Genomic DNA, 18,844 nt, shown 5'->3' with positions numbered 1-18,844 from the left:
TATATATATATATATATATAATTATTGCAGAACAGAATCTAAGCCTTGATGTTTAATCTTTCACAGATCTCACCAGGGTTCTTGGTGCAGTGGGATTAATATATATGACATGACAGTGAGAGATCTGTAATATCTATAGTCTTGCTTTGTATTCTGTTATTTGATAATGATTCACTCTGTCAGCTGAGGGAGCCAACATATGGTTGTATGTCATACATTTGATGGCCATAAAAACAGTAAACTTTCCATGAGTGGAAGTGCATTCAGTCTTTCATGGCCTTGTAAAATATTCTAGAGCAGTGATTCTCAACCAGGGTGGTGCAGCATGCCTGGAGTCTTTCAGGGGTGCCTCAGGATGCCACACAATGTTAGCACTGTTAAGCGTGGAAACATATTTCACAAGAAAAATGCCATAGTCAAAAAATGAGTGAAAACTCAGACCTGGGGTTTTCCAAGAGGTGTCTCGAGTCTACTGAGGGGTGGCTTGAACCTGAAAAGATCAAAAACCACTGTTCTGGGGGTTTAGCAACTACTCTCACTTGAAAATAATTACGCAATGATGGTTAAAGAACCAAGAATGCATGTTAGCATAATGAACATAATGTTCACATTTTATAGCATATGAACATATAAGCCACATGGAACCAGTTTCTTAAAAACTAGTCTAGTTATTTTGGGTTGTAGTTATTAATTTGTGGGTTACCTTTAGCATATTTAGACTTTTTTCCTGAAAATCTGGTACTTAAATACCTATCATTCATTATGCACATACAGTGCATAGTATATTCTTTTTCAAGAAAATAACATTTTAAAATTCGTATTTAAAGTATAATTGTTTTCACTCTGGATAAGGGACTGTCCAATTGCATTGGCAGTCAATGGATGAGGCAGGCATATACGATTGTAGTATTAAAACTAAACCTACCCTGCACTCTTTGCAAATCCTAACTGGCTTGTGTGTATCCATGCATGCAATCGGTGCTGCTGTGTGCACTTAGCTGAAGAAAAAACTAAGGTGCCGATGTGAAAATCTGGGAGCCTGTATTAGTTAAGTGTCACATTCTTCTTCTTAACTTACTTCAACCGTAGATAAACATGCTGTTGACATTCAGAGCATGCCTGTATCATTAAAGCACCATGCCAGGGCCTCACTCATCACACTCACACAGATGTAATGGAGCCATCATAGTATATCACTGGCTATGCCCCAATGCACTCGCTCTCTTGGGAGTAGCTGTATGCACACATCCAGGCTAAGTACAAACAGTCAAAAAGCCAGAGACTAAATCTGTTCAATCTTTGCAGGTTAGTCTACACTACATGGACTGAGCCAAGAAGCAAGTAAACAGACATTCACTTTTGATTCTGGAAATTCAGCCACATGGCTTCAGTCGCTCAGGCCAGAAGCTGGGGAGCACTAGAGCACAGCTCCCAGCCTGCCAACAACTGCCAAAGGGAAGGGAGGGAAGATGGGAGAGAAACCTTCCAAGGCTTCCCCACCCTCCCCACTCAAGGTGGGGAGAGGTGTGGCCAGGCCCTGTCCTGAAGCCAGCATGTTGAGGTAGGGGGGTTTTAAACCCTCTCCCTGGCCCACATGGGACCCCAGCCTAGATTCCCCAGGGAGGCAGGGGTGTCCCTGCCAGGCTTATCCCTGCTCCTGGTCCAGGCCACCAAGCTGAGGCAGGGGAAGGGGAATTTAAACCCTCTCCCTGGCCCACACAGGACCCCAGCCAGGGTGTGCTTGGGAGGCAGGGGTAGCCCCTTCCAGGCTTCTACTCCCTTGCTCCTTGCTCAGGGAGGAGGAGACAATCCCTTACAGGCTTTTGTCCCCCCCACTCCCTGCTTGAGAAGGGAGTCCCTGCCAGGCTTTTGCCCCCTTGCCCTCCCCCCACTCGAGCAGGTTGCCTGGCCAGGCCCCAGCCCAGGGCCAGCACTGAGGTGGTGGGGGAAGTTTAAGTGCATATTGGGATGCTGGGGTCTGTGAGTTAACTTGAGCCAGGAAGGGTTCTGGGACAGAAGTTCCATAAACAGGTTTAACCTAAATTGGTTCAGTCTGATACTATACCCAACCAGGGTTATCTTAAATCAGCTTCAGCCATTTTGAAAGCAGTTTAAGTACACTGAACTTCTGTTTTGTTACAGATTTAAACCAGTTTCTGATAACTTAAACTGGTTTATGTGCAACTTCTGTCCCTAGCCCGTGTGCTATTTTATGAAGGCTACATTACATCCATTTTGGGGGGTAGAGTGGGAATGAGTCCTTTCAGTGCAGTACTCCCTGCTTTTGTTCCTTTGAAAGCACAGATGTGACCTTAGGTAAAGTTGTACTAAGGTAAAACTCCTTTTTGTCTTTAGGTGACTGAAAACTTGTTTCTGCACTTAAATATACTCACTTTCACATTACATATATTGTCCAGTTGGGTATTCTGTATGTGTGTCTACATGTACACTAACCAAGGACTTATCCACACTGCCTTCATGCCAAGCTTCAGAACATTGCCCAGAAGTAGAAGTATGTTTCATCTACTCCCATGTTGGACACACTGAGCTGTAGAAATGAGGGAGTATAGACACTTCAGGACCTGCTGAGCACATTCTCAGAGCCCTTCACAGGTTCTTGGTCTCAGGTCTTCAGACCTATTCTTAAGTGGCTACATTGCCTAATTTGGAGGAAAAGATGTGTGGGATATGCTTCTTGGCAATATAGAGGTTGTGCAAATTGCCCTTAGTCTACAAAAAAAAAATCAGAGATGGTGCTTCCCTTTGTTGCAAAATGGAGTGCCCAAGTCCTCATGGCATTTATGCACATACATTTGTCTGCTCTGATGCACTGCAGATCTGGTGCATCAGAGCAAATTTAATTAATCAAATCAGCTCTGCACACGAGCTGACACACCTGGTGCTGCGCCGCATGCATTTTTATAAATGACAAAATGCATATCAGCACTGAGAAAATGGCGGTGATGTGCTTTTGAACTAAAACACCTTTGATGTATTTTAGTTCAACTGTGCGCCGCCACCATTTTCTCAGTGCTGATGTACATTTCACCATTTATACAAATGTATGCACTGTGGCACCAGGCGCTTTTTAAAAGTGCCTGGTGCTGTGGCACAAGTATGAGTACAGATGCCCTTAGGGAGACAGCCTAACCTGAACACTCAAAATAAAAAATGCCTAGTTGTTTATAGTATATTGATTACATGTTTTTTCTTCATCACTGATTTTTCTAGGATCTTTAGTGTTTAAAGCTAAGTATAGACATTTGGGGAGGTTAAATTGGGCTCAAAATTGTTGCCTCATTTAAACTTAGCTCATTCCCATGCTGACCTTACAATCTCAGTGACTGGCAGTCTAAACCTTTAAATGTACAGAAGTTCCATGCACACAAACCAGTCTAAAAATTGCAGAACCCATTTTAAGATAAGCCTGGATCTATGTAGTATCAAACTTACTCAATTTAGGTCAAACCAGTGCATGGAACTTTTGTACACTTTCCTTGCACAGCCCTGGGTCTGGGAAAACCCAACCACTGGCTCCAGCCCCAGGGCTGGCCTTTTCACCTCACCCTCCTCCCATACTGAGTTATTTTTTCCCCTACTTGGCCCCTTGCTCCCCACCCAGACCAGCCATCCCTCTCAACCCCCATCCCACAAGCCACTCTGGGTGCAGGTGCTTTTATCAGCATCCTCCACTGTCAGAGCTAAGCAAGTAAGTCCCAGTGGGGGGAGTATCTGCCCCCCCATCCCACCCATGGGTTGCGCCTGCCCCCCACCTGAAGGTTGCATCTGCCCCCCTCACCCCTCATGGGTCACGCCTGTCCCCCAACCCGTGGGTCATGCCAGTGACACCTACCCCACCCATAGGTCACGCCTGCCCTCTCACCCCACCAGCAGGTCGTGCCTGCCCAACCCCTCATGGGTTGTACCTCTTCCCATCCCCCGTAGCCCCCCAACTCCACTGCTATCTCCGCATCCTGACTTATCTGATATCGGGCAGCCACTTTGAATTGATTTAACCTCCTCCTAACACCCCCAAATGTCTATACTTAGCCCAAGAGTACTGTGGTTCAGTGAAAATTATCTGAAAATAATTTTAATTTCCAAAGCAACTATAATTCCTTCATTTAGTCTCCTGTGATTGGGTGTGCATGTACATACACACTCATATATTTGAAAGGATATATCTATTTCCTTAATGAAACGCACTGTTTTGCTATTTTTAATGGTCTCAAAACATGTATATAATCCTTGGCTTTAAAAATGCAGTCAGTTTAACGAAAGGGGACATTTGGCAAATACATCTCATATTAATTTTAAAACAACAAGAAGCTGCACCCTTGAATTGCATAAACTGCTGAATGATGATGTCGCCTCAGCTGCATAACTGTTTACAGATGTTCACTAAGCGTGCAAATGCTTCTAGAGGCAGAAAGTGGGAGCAAAACCCAAGACACACAGGAAATACTAAACATCAGAGAAAAATGCTGCACATCTGCATCTCTGGTCTGATTCTTTTTTTTTCTTTTTTTTTTTTTTCACATTGCACCTTCCCATTTAGGGGAACTATAGCTTTGATCTTAGTGGTGATTTATAATTTTAGAAGAGTAGCTAATGCAAACCACCTTCATTGAAAAGAAAAAAAGGCAGGAGAGAGAATATGTAACTAAAAAGAACAAGACAGTTTGCTGTTATGAACAAAACTTAAAAGTATATTTTTGGATGTGCCTAAATAAACACTTTTAAAAGAACTACAGACATTTAAATAACACAACAACATATATTAAATAGTTTCATGTTCACCTCTGTTAAAAGACTCCTACCATTTTTTACAGGATTTGGAATCTGGTTCTGAAAGTGGAATAGATCTTGCTTCAATAAGTCACTCTCAAACAAACTTATCTCCTAATACCCATGCTGCTGACCTAGTATCACCCTGTCTAATGGCTGGCTCTGGAGCTAAACCAAAGGCTGGGGTAAGTTTGGAACAAAAATGTTACCATAAATCCTAATAATAAAACAGAATTGATAGAAAGGTATTGTGATGGGCCTCATGCTGCACTGTCCATAGCATAACATGCACTTCCATAAGGATTGCATTGATAAGTTTGTTACTATCAAAGTTTTATTTCATATCTATTGTAAAAATTATTCTGCAGTTCAAAATTCATATTAAGGCACAGATTCCTTATGCAAATGAGAGGTTTGGTGTTTAACCCAGGACTGATGATTGTAAAAACTTGTGTTTTCTTGTAAAAAGACAAAATATAACAACAAGGTTTAGCTTTGATGTATAGGATCCACAGCAGCTGTAATATCCAAATATCCTATATTGAGCCCCCCAAACTTTAGCAAAACTAAGTATTTCAATCTCAGGAGGCTAAACTTTTGCATGCCACAGGCAGTCCAAAATCCACGCCAATCTGACCTGGGGGAATGTTTCTTCCAAATACCAAATCTTGCAACTGATTTGAACTTAGGCATGCAAGAAGGACAGGTATTTAAGAATGAGGGCATCATCTTAGGGCATCATCAAGCTGAAATCCCAACTTCAGCTTTGGCCAATTTCCAATAGATATATATAGATGTGTGATTCAAGTTATGATGACATAAGTGTACACAATAGCTAGGTATATTCAGTTGAGGCTATGAGCAAAGGCAACGTGATGTAGTAACATTGTATCACCTTGTGGCAATTGGATGTTGATGTCAGAAGGGAGAAATGCATAAGGAGAAAAAAACATCTCTGAAATAATTTCTTCTGTGGCTGGATCCAGACATGCAGGCACATGTGGTATGTGGCACCGCAAACCTCTTCATGGTGTCACAAACTGCATGTGTTGCATATTAAACCATGTGCAGCAGTGCTAATTAGCAGCACTGGGACCAAATTTAGCAAATTAGCAGTACTGGGAAATCCTGGTAGCAGATAAAATTCCTGGAAAAAAAAGTGGCACAAAGCATGCCAAAATGCCATGTGCCAGGACAAATATGGAGATGGGGCAGCAGGCATCTCCCCACGCTGTGGAGTCCCATACTGAGGCACCCTGTACCTCAGCCAGCCACTCCCCAGACGGCTCGGGCACAGTGTGCTTTGACACGGGGGAGCAGGCAGCCCTGGGCTGGCTGCTCCCCCATCTCAAGGCACACTGTGCCCAGCTATCCAGGGAGCGGCTGACTGGGGTGTAGGATGCCTCAGTGCAAGGGCTCCTGCTTCCCTATCTCAAGGTACATTGCACCCTCAGCTGGGGGGTTGCTGGCTGGGGCACAGGGTGCCCCAGCATGGGGGCTTCACAGCACACAGAGATGGGGGAGCAGACAGCCTTGGGCTGCTGCTCCCTCATCTCCACATGCCGCTCCCTGGCCCCAGCCAGCCCCGGCCTGCAGCACATGGAGCAGCGAAACAATGTTTTCTTCTGCTTTTCCCACTTCAGATTCCTCACATAATCCAGCAGAGAAGTGTTGGCTTCTCTAAATCCTGTTAGGGCTGACATAAAACCAGAGACTCTGAATGATCTAACCAAGCCCATGATAACCACAGCCACCTGCTCCACATTTACCAGTAACTGGGTCAGCAGAGAACCTGGGATAAAATCTGACAACAAAAAGTGACCGTGGTACAAAGTAAAAATATTATATAGGTAAAAAAATAAATGAAATAAGCACACTGTCATATATGGTAATAGCAAGTTAACTAATGGTCCTTCGTTATTGCAATAACACAGGTTCCAATAAACATTTACATTTAGGATTGTGCACTTGTATAAAAATAAATTTCCTTATAATTTATCAACGGAACCAGTGAATAGCTACAGAAAAATAGAAGGGTCTGCACTTTGTCAGTAATTGCAGTAAGCACAGCATGAATTCTCAAATAAGTACAGAGTTAGGAAGTGAATGTCTCATTGCACAGAGAAGTCGACAGAGCAAAGATACTCAAAGGTAATAAACAGGACTTTTTTGTTGTTTTCATTTAGGTTTTAGTACTAATAATTTGGGAACTTTGGACAGCCAGCTTTAGCCCACTGTTGTGCTGTTGGATAGACTTCATTGGAACTAGATTAATGACAATTCACCATTTGACTGTTCACCATTTTATAGCATTTGTTCTTTGATTTGGCTTTGTGTTCATAGTAGATATACCTGAATAGGGGTTTTTGTGGTGTATTGTTGTGTAATAGCTTTATTTCCTGTGCTGTGGAGTACTGCTAAGTATTTCAATATGCATCGTATATTACATATTTATACTATCCTGCTGTGTGCCATGTAATACACTTACAGAGCTGCGGCAGTTGCTCCATAATAAAGGCTGATCTTATAACTCTATTTATTTGTTTATTAAACGGATTTCAAAACCTTTCCTGAATCCCCAAATACTAAACACTTCTTCCTGAAATAGGAATGCCATGTCTTATTAAAGTAGAGATTTTGTTCTGGAAAGTTTTGTAAATTGGATCACAGCCTAATCAGAGATTATAGTGATAGTTTATGGAAAATACTCAGTGCAGGGTCGGCCCACAATTTTTTGGAGCTCCCTGCAAGATATAGTTTTGGGGCTCCCTGACACACAGAAGCCGGAGGGGGTGGGGAGTGGTGAGCAGCCGGATGTGAAGCTGGTGGCAGGGATGGGGTGGTGAGTGGCTGGACTCAGGGGGCCCCTTGGCTGCGAGCCCCCTGCAGCCACAGGTTTTGTAGATTAGGATGAGCCGGCCCTGATTCAGGGGGTGCATCTACATGAGACACTTAACAGCACAATAATATAGTCTCTCTAGTAAACTGGTGCCCCAGCAAATGCACATGTAGATGCATCCAGTAGGTACAGCATTTGGCAATTTACTTTTACTACTGCCTCATGGCAGGACATAAAGTTAAAGCTCATTTTGAGACATTTGCCCCCCATCTCACAGCCAAGCCTCTACTGATGTTAATGATTTTTTTTCTTTGAATCTGTTGGGAGATGAAATCCCTTGCCTCATATCTGTGTACAGCCCAAAACCCACTGTTCTTCTGAATTTTATATAAATGCTTTAAAAAGACTCTTCACCACTAGATGCTGTTAACAGCTTTCTTAGCTGGATGCCCCTGACTTATCCTGCACAGAAAAAATGTAGAACCAAGTGTATATGCTCCAAAGGAACAGTTTGGCACTGGTAGCTAGCAAAATCAGCTGTATGAAACTACCCAAAATAGTTACTAGAGATGTCTGTGTGCAGATGTTCTCCCCTCAGTGAATTCTCCTCTAAATTCACTAGTGATATCCCTCCCACCCAACTATTCTATCTATGTTGGGGAATGATGTCACAGTTTGTTTTTCTATAGCATCTGGCTTAGAATAGTTTTATTTTGTATTTCATTTCCTGCCATGGAACTATTTTTAATGGGGACCATTTCAAAGATTTAATTTCCTTTTTGGTATTTTTCTATTGTATCGCCCTAATAATTCCAGGTGTTTATTTTTAGCAGGAACTTCTTTTGGGTTTTAGTTATTAATAACATGTAAATAAAAGTTAAGCTACACTTAGTTATTTTAAGAAATGGCTAAAAATATGACCCCCACACACATTTTATAATGGTTTATAAAATTAAAGTATACCTAAAATATTTAATTATATGGTAAATCTTGCTTTGTCTCTAAAACAAGGGGTACCAATAGATATAACCACAGTATATGTTGGAACTAGGGGTTCAGTGGCAGATATGCCACATCAGATTTTATGATCATTTTAATAATGAACACATTCTACTCTTTGATCCATTTACAATACTCTTCTATCAACAAAAGCAAGCTGTACAACAAAACAGTGCAGCTAAGGAGAGGAAAAAAGGCCCAGTGATAAAGGCTTTCAAAAACCCCATTCAAGTCTGCTCTCCCAAACAGTTTGAGCGTTAGCGTAAGAATATTGTTGTCCCTCCATGATGGGCTGGCAAGTGCTATGATATCCTGGATCAGGGCCTCAGCACTTTATATATGAGTATGGATTTTGGAAAAGGTTCCATTACCAGTGGAGTGACATTTGCACTAAGTCAATGGTATGAGAATTAATAAGGATTTCAGACTTAAGAAAAGTCTAGGTAGAATGTAATTCACTTAAGCAAAAATTACTGGGTAAGATCCTATTGTCTAAACCATATGCGACTTAAATGATACCTTGGGCTGTATACTATATTTACTCAAGTCCAAAATGAGGTTCCCCCCACCCTCCATTCAACATGGCAGGGGGGTCCTCATCTTGGATTTGAGTGCAAGGCATAGGGCAGGTGGCTGCAGCAGCTCTGACTCTGGCTCCATGCCCAGATTGGAGCCAGCGTCAGAGTTACAGCAGCTGCTTGCTCTCTCCCCATCTGCCCCCTACTGCCAGCTTCTGCCCCCTCTCCCTCCCACCTCCCCCAACTTTTTTCTGTCAGGCATAGCTCTTGCTCTGGTTCTGGCTCCATTCCCCACCAGGCGTGGAGCATATGCAACCTCCAGCCCCTGCCCAGTCATATGCAGCAGCAGTAACAGCTGCTCTAGCCCTAGGATGCTGCTGCATGTCTACACAGGGACCAGAGCTTGCATGTGCTCCATGCCTAAGAGGAAACAGAGCCAGAGCTGGAGCCATGCCTAACTGTAAGCAGCAGTGGGGAAGGGAAAGGGGCAGAGGCTGCTGCAGGGGAGGTGGCAGAGGTTGTGGGAAGTGGGGTGGAGCAGAGACTGGAAGGGGCAGGCAGCAAGTGAGAACAAGTGGTAGGGGAACAAGTAGTAGGGGCCACCTGCTCCAATGCTGCTGCTTTCCCCACTGTAACAGTCATGAGGACGAATGTAAGATGACCCTCCAATAGTACCACATGAAAAATTATAACAAATCTATTATTTTTCCACTTATCCAATGTAATTATTAGGGGGTTATCTTAAAGTTGATGTTATCTTGGATTTGAATAAATATGGTACATTGGGGTGATTTTTATCCTAGGCTGTTGATTGATTATGGTTGCATCCCATAGTCCACTGTGAAGTAATATTATGTACTGCAACCCTATGGGTGAATAATGGAAGGATCTTTGACATGTGATGCACATACTTTTGCTTACAGCTTGATAACTAATCCAAAATTTTCATGCTGTATCAGTAGCATAACTGGGGTGTGGCAAGTAGGGCACCAGCCCTGGATGCTAGTTTAGAAAAGGAGCCTACAGCATTCCCACCTACACGTGCTTCAGCACTCAGCATTCCCACACATGTACAGTAACTAGCACTCAACAGCATCTCCACCCAGGGCACCAAAATTGCTTGTTACTGCTCTGTGCTATACACAACTGCTATACACAAGCCCAAGCAGATAAAGGTTCATATTTCTAAACAGATGAATCTCCCACATCAAGTAGAGTTCTTTGTCAAGGACTACATTTTTAGCACCACTCTATTATTCATGGTTATAAAGTAAGGTACTTTTGTAACTATTTAGGAGTCAATGCCCTGTAAGTCTTGATTTTTATTCACCAGTCCACAAAATAGATACTGGTTCCTAAACATTAGCTATGCATTAGGCAGGCATAAGCCACAAATGAGTTGAAATCGGGCTAACAAAAATTAGCAGTCTTTTGCCCCAGAGATCATAAGAAACTTCAGGAAAACTGAAATATCTTATCAGAGTTTACTCAGGTAGCAAGAGGTGTAAATATCCCTTGTGTCTTCATTTTCAGGAGCGTAATGCTCCACACACCTCAACAAGAATGACAAAGTAGTCAGACAATAAGGATCAGAGACAGGGCATCTTTAATTTGACTTGGTTTTCATAAAGTGATGGAGACAATTTTAAAACATGCCATAATAGTAAAAGCTGTACTCAGTATTCTGTAAAAAATAAGCCTGTTACTAAATGCTTAAACTGATTATCAGTGTAATTCTTTTTCTACATTAGAGCTTGGCATAAGGGTCAGAGCAAATAAGGGCAAGAAAGAAGTTCAATCCAAATTCTGCACTTAAACATCTGCACTATATCTCCCATCTATTTTCTTTGCAAGTTAAAAAAAAAAAAGCCTTGATTACTTTGTATTGCTTTTCTTGGCAGACCTAGCCCTCTTCCTTGAAAAATCTCCAGCATAGCCTTAATCTCTTTGCAAAGGTAATAGAAGTCTATTATTGCAAGAGTAGCTGGCACTTTGGAGCAGATTGTCTTTCAGGGACATAGTAACCACTCATTTAAAATGGATTTTTTTTTTTCCCCCTGAAAGAATATAGCCCCTAAACTTACCAATAACTAGGAAATGACCTGTTGGAGCTACACATGGCCAGAAATGTAGTGTGGCACAAATATTATTAGAGTCAGATCATAAATTGGGTTATCCAGTTGAAGCTGTTCATTAATATGCATTAACACTTATAATCAGGTCATGAATGCTCCAAAGCTTCCCTGATAAGTTGCTATGCATAAATAAAATTTACTTCTTACATAAAAATTAGAAACCAATAGATGCAGATAAGAACAGACTTCATTAACAAGCCTCTTAAGTCACTTCAATAGAGTTGAAGTTGTCATGATGAGTCTAATGTCCTGACATTCTTTAAGAAGGAATTCTTTGTACTGGATCAACAGGTTTCATTTCTCAGTTAGAATTAAATTTTGAGGCATGGTTTAGAACTCAGTGTAAGATTTGGGTAAGGTTTATAGTTTGTTGGGTTTTTTTTAAATCGCATCACTATTTTGATTTTAAAAGAACTGTAGCTGCTCAAAAGCCATGATTATAAGTCTGATAACTGGTATAGGGTAAATGCCAATTTCAAAATAGATTTTCTATTTTATGCTGATAGACTGGATGCTTTCCTGAAGATGTTATTCATCTTTTGTTAGGTGTTAATTAAGGCAAAACTCTCACTGACTAAGCAAGGTGAATGGTGAGCAGAAAGAAGCATATTATCCTACTTGTTTATGTATCTGAAAGTACATGCATCCCCTTAAAATCTGGAAGAGTGTTGTTGCTTGAGTAAGAAATTAGAAGACTTCAGAATCTGACCCGTGAAAATTAGTCTGATTCCACCACCATGATTTTATTCCCCTATAAGACTATTTTTAAAAGAAAGACAAACATAAATTAATGAGTCAATTTTAAGTTGTCTAAATTGCTGTATCAGTTCCATTGGTTTGTCATTTAAGCCCATAGATGTTCTGTATCAACATGCTGATAACCTGTATACTATGAAGCAATAGCTGTCGATCTTGTTGTACTGCCCAAGTGAAATCAGCTTGTTTCTCATACCTAACTCTCCTGAAAAACCATTTCCTTTGACCCTACCTTGGACCCCAGAAGGAATTTGGGTGCTGATATTTTGAGTGTAACTTTCTGTAGTGATTCCTCAGGACTTCTAAATGCAAGTTGATAAAAAGAACTGAAGGAAAAAGTATGTTCCTTAATGGCTCTGTTTCCTTATTTCTGTGGAATCTGCTGCTTCAAAAGTATATACTTTAAAACAAAATATGAAGCAATATGCATACTCAAATGCATGTTACCTGAATCATTTTAATGTGAGAGGACAGTAAACTGCTGTAAAGATTAGGACTGAAGAAACAACCCAATTTTGAAATCAGTAGGAGTGCTGCACTGCTCGGGGATAGTAAATGTGTCAACGGCTTTTCTGTACTGGGAAACTGAAGTGTCTGCATCTAACAGAAAGAGACAATGCAAGCAGGAAATCCTACCTCAATAAAACCCTACCTCAATAAAATATTTTCTATTATGTATAGGATATAGGCATATAGATTTTATTAAATGGTTGCTTCTAATTAATATCCTAAAACAACATTTAGGGATGTAAGTAAACTGCCTTGTTGCCAAAATGCTACCAAGATGTTGAGCACACAGTGATTCATGTTACTCTTCAGAAAATTTCCACTGAAAAATCTTCTAGTGGGGAAAAAAAGAAACAAATTGTTAAAATATTTGATGATATTTGCTGCTATAAATATATAAGGATGTTTGTGCATATCTTTTATTTTATTCTATTCTTATTCTATTTCTATTTCACATTTTCTTAATTATTTCTTATACAAATCTTACTGATGAGCAGAACAAAAGAAAAAAATGTAAAAAACTGCTTTCCAATGGGGTATTAATTTGGTATTACAGAAAGATTATTTGCAAATGGAAATACCTTTTAATAGTAATATTTGAATTTTAATTGCACTACTTTCAAGTCTAATAAGCTGTCAAATCCATTTGTTCACTGAATGCTGCCATCTACTGCTTAATTCCTGAAGACTAAAGGCACCAGAGAAAGAGAGTACCAAAAGCAAACAATTCAATAAACTATTTCTGACATTTATACCAAGCAGATCATTTTAAAGTCAGATGTTCAGTACAGTACTGTGATTCAAACCTTATTGAATGCACGTATCAGTATTCCCATTCATTATCAGATTGCTAAGGGCTGGAATTTTTCCACTGAGAACTTTTCTAGTGAAAAACAGAAATAAATTGATAAAATATTTGTGAAGTACATTCTCTAAATCTAATCAATACTAAGAATGGATTTACTCGCACCTTGTCCTTTTGTTATTACTTCATTTCACTTTTTTTTACTTTCCCAAAATATATATGCAGACTGTTTCTAAATGGTACAAACAGTAACATACACTAAAGGCAAAATGTGCAATCTTGGGTTAAGCTCTTAAATTAAGCTTTTAATTAGGGATGAATATAGACTTAAACTCATCACCCCTGTCCATTGAAGGCAGCTGTAGCTTCCTATGCTGTTTTGGTAGATTGTGCAGCATTCAGCCATCTTTCCCCTTTCAGGTTTGTCCATAAATGACAAACAATCTCAGCTGTAGATTTGTTTTCACACAATCAAAAAATGGGAATTTGCATTCTTCCATTTTATTCCAAAACTCCAATATTTGGAAATGAAAAGCTATGTACATGGCTATATTCATCCCTAATTAAGAGCTTAAATTTTGAGAGCTCTTAAATTGTTTTAATAACAAAATTACACCAATTGTTCGCATTTAGTTTATGATACATTATAATCCCAGGTCTCTTTCTGCAGTACTGCAACCTAACCAGTCATTCCCTGGTCCATATTTGTGCCTATGATTGTCCCTATTCATTTTATTTGCATTTGCTCCTAATGAATGTCTTTTGGATCATTTCTCTAGTTTGTTCATGTTATTCTGGATCTTAATCATACCTTCCAGAGTGTCTGTATCTCTGCCCTGCTTGGTTCATCTAAAAATGCACTCAATCCCATCCTCCAAATCATTAATGAAGATATTAAACAGCACTTAGATCCAAGACAGACTTCAGGAGAACCCGACTTGATACCTCCTCCCAATTAAACAGTAAGCCATTAATGACTGCTGTCTGAGCACAGGGAGCCAATCATTTGTATAGCATAAGAAAGGTCAGTTTTTAGGCTTAAATATGCTATTTAAGAACTATGTCATCTACTGGGTTGTGTCTTTGTCCTGTCAAGTTAGATAAAGAATTAAAAAAACAAGTTAGAATCACTTACGTGCATGCAGTGAGCTTGTAACTGCAGCCTCTTGTACCTAGAGGAGCAGCTGAACCCAAAAGGATTACAACTGTGAGGATTCAAGTTGAGGAGAGGAACTATAAATCCTGGTCTGGGTTCCATGGAGAGGATCACTGAAGCACCCTGCCTAAGGACAGGAGTTTTATATAACTGGTTCAAGTGATTAGAAACTAGTTTAAACCTGTAACAGAACAAAAGTTCAGTGCACATAAACCAGTTTCAAAATGGCTGAAACTGGTTTAAGATGAACCTGGTTGAATGTAGTATCAGACTTAACCACAAACACCGTATGCCCCCAGAGGCTGGGGGGCACAGTGACCGCACACAGGTGGCAACAGTGCTGTCAGTGACATGGCGGGGGTAAGTGGAGAGCTACTGCAGGCAGCAGCGCTGTTGGTGGCTGGGTCAGGCTGAGCAGGGAGCTCCCGTAGGTGGCCATGGCAGTGTTGGTGGTGGGGGCATGTGAAGTGGTGAGCACTGACCAATGGTCAGCGACCACCCACAGATGCCACCAGCAGCATTGGCGGCAGACAGCAGGAATCAGGGACCACCTGCACATCCATTCCTGGTTTAAGTTAAATCCGAGTCCCCCAGCCAGCATCCCAGCGTGCTTTTCATCCCTGGGCTCAGCTGTGCTGTCTGCTCCAGAGGCAGCACAGCTGAGCCCTGCCCCTCTGCTCTTGAGCCAGAGCAGGGGTGGGGGAATAGCTAGATGCTGACCAGCATGGCCCCCTCTTTCACCTCTCCTCCTTGGGGACCCCAGCCCGCGTCTGTTTGGTCAGGGCACAACAGCCCCTATCAGGGTCCCTTCCCCTTTGCTACTCCATGGGTGGGGGCATGACTACATGCCGGCCCAGCATGGCTCCCTGAGGTGAAAGGACAGGCAGGAAGTGAGTTTATTCCCCCCTCCATCCCTTCTCACACCAGGGAACTGCAGCTGGGGTCTGCCAGCCCTAGCAGACCCTGGCTGGGGTACCCCAGAGGGAGAGGGGAACCCCCCTCCCTGCCCCTTCACCTTTGGGGGCCATGCTGGGCTGGCATCTGGCCAAGGGCCAGGGTCTGGCTATGCTTCTTCTCCCACTGCCCTCAAAGCCTGGCAAGGGCTGCTTCTTCTGCCCTGACTCCAGGCATACCCTGGCTGGGGTCCTTGCAGGCCAGGGTGGGAGTTTAAACTTCTCCCCAACCATATTCAGGCTTTCCAGGGCCTGGCCACATGCCCTCCCTCAGCTCGGCTTTTGTCCAGCCCAGCCACTGTGGAAGGGAAGGCTCATTATAGCGCTCCCCTGCTTCTGGATTGAGCCACTGCAGGCATGTGCCTGCATTGCCAGAATCAAAAGTGAATGTCTATTCACTTGCTTACCAGTTTAGTCTACATAGATTAGCCTAACCTGCAAAGATTGAATTAATTCAGGCTCGGGCTTTTTGAATGTCTGTATTTATTCCATATCTTCCTGCTGGTCCAGCCATGCCCCCTTTTCATTTGGGACTGGACCAGCCAACTCTAGGATGCTCAGCAGAACTGGGCTTACTAATAGTGAAGAGGCAGAAGTACAAACTGCAACCAGAATTATTGCTGCACAGAGTTTTGGATAAGTCAAACCCTTTATCTTCTGACAAATCATCATTATATTTATCAGTACTGGCTTATATGTAGATTTCACAAATATAAACCCTAAAATCAATTACCCCTCTTCAGAGCAACACAATTCCCCTAATCTTCTGTACAGCATGGATGAAAATGCTTCAGGCTGATTTACGTAGCTAAAAAACTTAAAGTTCCCTGTGTCATTCAATGATTGGTAGTATTTGCAGGAGAAAAGAGGCTTCCAAGGTTCTGTATAAGATGTATCATCTACATACAATTTAATCTTCGGTCCTATAACTTTCCTTAGTCCTCTGTTGCTTCTGAGAACCCCTTCTGCAAGCCATTGAATAAATGTTCTTATATGAATAGTCCTATTCAAGTAAGTAAGGATACGTAAGAAGGGTTATAAATGTGCATATGAATTTGTGTAATTAAGTCCTCACATAGTATACAAAATGTTTAATTAATAATAATAATAATAATAATAATAGGGATACATGGCATCTCTGCCAGATGCCATATTCCAAAGGAAAAGTTTTTACACTATGTGATAACACCTATTCTCCCAAATCAGTGTTGTTGGTAAATGGGTAAAGTTGAGTGCAGGGTGCAGTTATAAAATTCTAAATTGCAGATGCCCTTGGAGAGTTCTGGGGAGAAGGAAAAACCTATCCAGTCTAATTGAGCTGCTTTTTAGGCCTGTGCAAAATTTCGGCAGCTGTTTCATTTTGAAGGTGTTTTGGGCCATTTCAGTGCCCAAAACACTGAATCCAAATCAAAATGGAAGGCTCTGAAACATTTTGGAGAATTTTGGAGTTTCAGAGCCGGGCTTGCAGGGAAACAAAAACTAAAAACAGGAAGGGAAGGATTGCTCAGATATTGACATCCCAGCTCTCTGATCATTTCCCCAGCTCTTCCCAGGGTGTGCGGCCCTCGATCTGCATGCAGAGTTTCAGCAGGCTGCCGCTGCAGGCTGGGGGCCAGCGGCAGCTGCTTGGCGCAAGCCGTGCCAAGTGCCAGGAAGACTGTGGTGCTACCACTGGCTGCAGACTGCAGCAGCAGCCTGCTAAAACCCAGCACACAGATCTGGGGGCCTGTGCCCCCTGAAAGCACTGGGGAATCAAACCATGGGCTTGGGAACTGAATGGGGGCTGGTTAATCCCTGCCACATGGCCTGGCTCCACAGGGAGCAGAGTTCTGTATAGCCCTGGATCTCTACTCCCTGCAGAACCAGGTCGCACAGCAGGAACCATCACTGCCCTCGCACATGACCTGGCTCCATAGGGTCCGGGGATCCATGCCGGGTCTCCTCACTGCCACTGCCTGCCCCACACAGTCCAAAATCACCAGGGCAGCATGGGGCAGGAAGTGGCAGCAAGGAGACCCCTGGCATGGACCTCTGCTCCCTGTGGAGCTGAGTCGCATGGCAGGGACCAGCAGGCTTGCTCGCTGCTCTGTGTTGTTTCCCTGCCCTGCAACCCAGTGAGATGGATCAGAGATCTATGTGGGGGTCTCCTTACCTGCACAGAGGGCAGCAGCCCTTCCCCTTCCCCAGATGAGCCACCCACGGCTCCGTCCTGCTCCCCACTGGGGCCCTGCAACCCCCAGCCCCAAGCCTCACCCAGCTGAGTAGGTCTGTGCAAAGCTTCCCTTGCAGCCCATTTGAAACAGATTCAAAGGAGATTTGGCAGAGATGAATCTCTGAAACAGATTTGGCTGAAACGAAACAGGACAGTGATCCAAAATACTGAAACAAATCACTGTACTCCGAAACAGCCGAAACCAAATCGAAGCACAGTCATTTTGCCTAGGCCTATGCTTTTGTCTGCTTATTGCTTCCTAGCTAATATTATATAAGATAACAAAGGCAGTTTTCATCTCTCTTGTATTTTCTTGTAGGAATGATATTGGAATGGAAACAAGATCAAGGAAAAAGCTAAAGGAATTAAATAAGTTTAATTATTTTGTTGATGATAGTACTCTTTTATTTCACTAAAACACAGGTTTAACAAAATGGCCATGTAAATTTTGGGGAACAATACAGTACCTATGTGTTTTAGATTTCCCTAGTTTGCAAACAATATTTTGCAGTAAGCTAAATTTTAGTATAGTTTCATTTATTTTCACTTTTTATCTTTCACTTAATTTTCATTTGAAAAATAGTCTAATTAAAGTATAATCACTTGGAAGGATATCATAGAATCATAGAAGTATGGTCGGAAGGGACCATGTAGATCTTCAAGTCCAACCCCCTGCCTGGGCAGGAGAAAAACTGGGCTCAAATGACTCTAGCCAGGTAGGCATCAAGCCTCTTCTTAAAGACCCCCAGGGTAGGAGCCAGCACCACTTCCCTTCGAAGTTGGTTCCAGATCCTAGCCGCCCTAACTGTGAAGTAGTTCTTACGGATGTCTAATCTAAACCTCCTCTCCAACAACTTATGGTCGATATTCCTTGTTATGCCAGGGGCCGCAAGGGGAAACAAGGTCTCCCCCAAACCCTTCTGGTCCCCCCTAGTGAGTTTATAGACAGTCACCAGGCCCCCCCTCAGCCTTCTCTTGTGAAGGCTGAACAGGTTCAGGTCCCACAGTCTCTCATTGTACAGTCTGCCCTGTTGTCCCTGGATCATGCGGGTGGCCCTCCTCTGGACCCTCTCAATGTTGTCCACATCCCTCCTGAAGTGGGGCGCACAGAACTGGACACAGTACTCCAGCTGTGGCCTGACCAGTGTTGCATAGAGGGGGAGGATCACCTCCTTG

The 18,844-nt window shown here is 42.4% G+C and overlaps 1 protein-coding gene across 3 annotated transcripts in view; it reads left to right on the top strand.

The window, feature by feature from the left end:
- The window catches only part of DLC1 (DLC1 Rho GTPase activating protein), a 568,238-nt gene that overhangs the window by 174,749 nt on the left and 374,645 nt on the right, over positions 1-18,844 (top strand). For all 3 annotated transcript variants that reach the window (XM_019526003.1, XM_019526002.1, XM_019526005.1), the window contains one exon: positions 4,833-4,973. In XM_019526003.1, the coding sequence (XP_019381548.1) occupies positions 4,833-4,973 (141 nt within the window). The remainder of the gene's footprint in view (positions 1-4,832; positions 4,974-18,844) is intronic.

Source organism: Gavialis gangeticus, unplaced genomic scaffold (assembly GCF_001723915.1).
Source record: "Gavialis gangeticus isolate Ggan-Ray unplaced genomic scaffold, GavGan_comp1, whole genome shotgun sequence".
Lineage (NCBI taxonomy): Eukaryota > Metazoa > Chordata > Crocodylia > Gavialidae > Gavialis > Gavialis gangeticus.
This window is presented reverse-complemented; position numbering and strand designations above follow the sequence as displayed.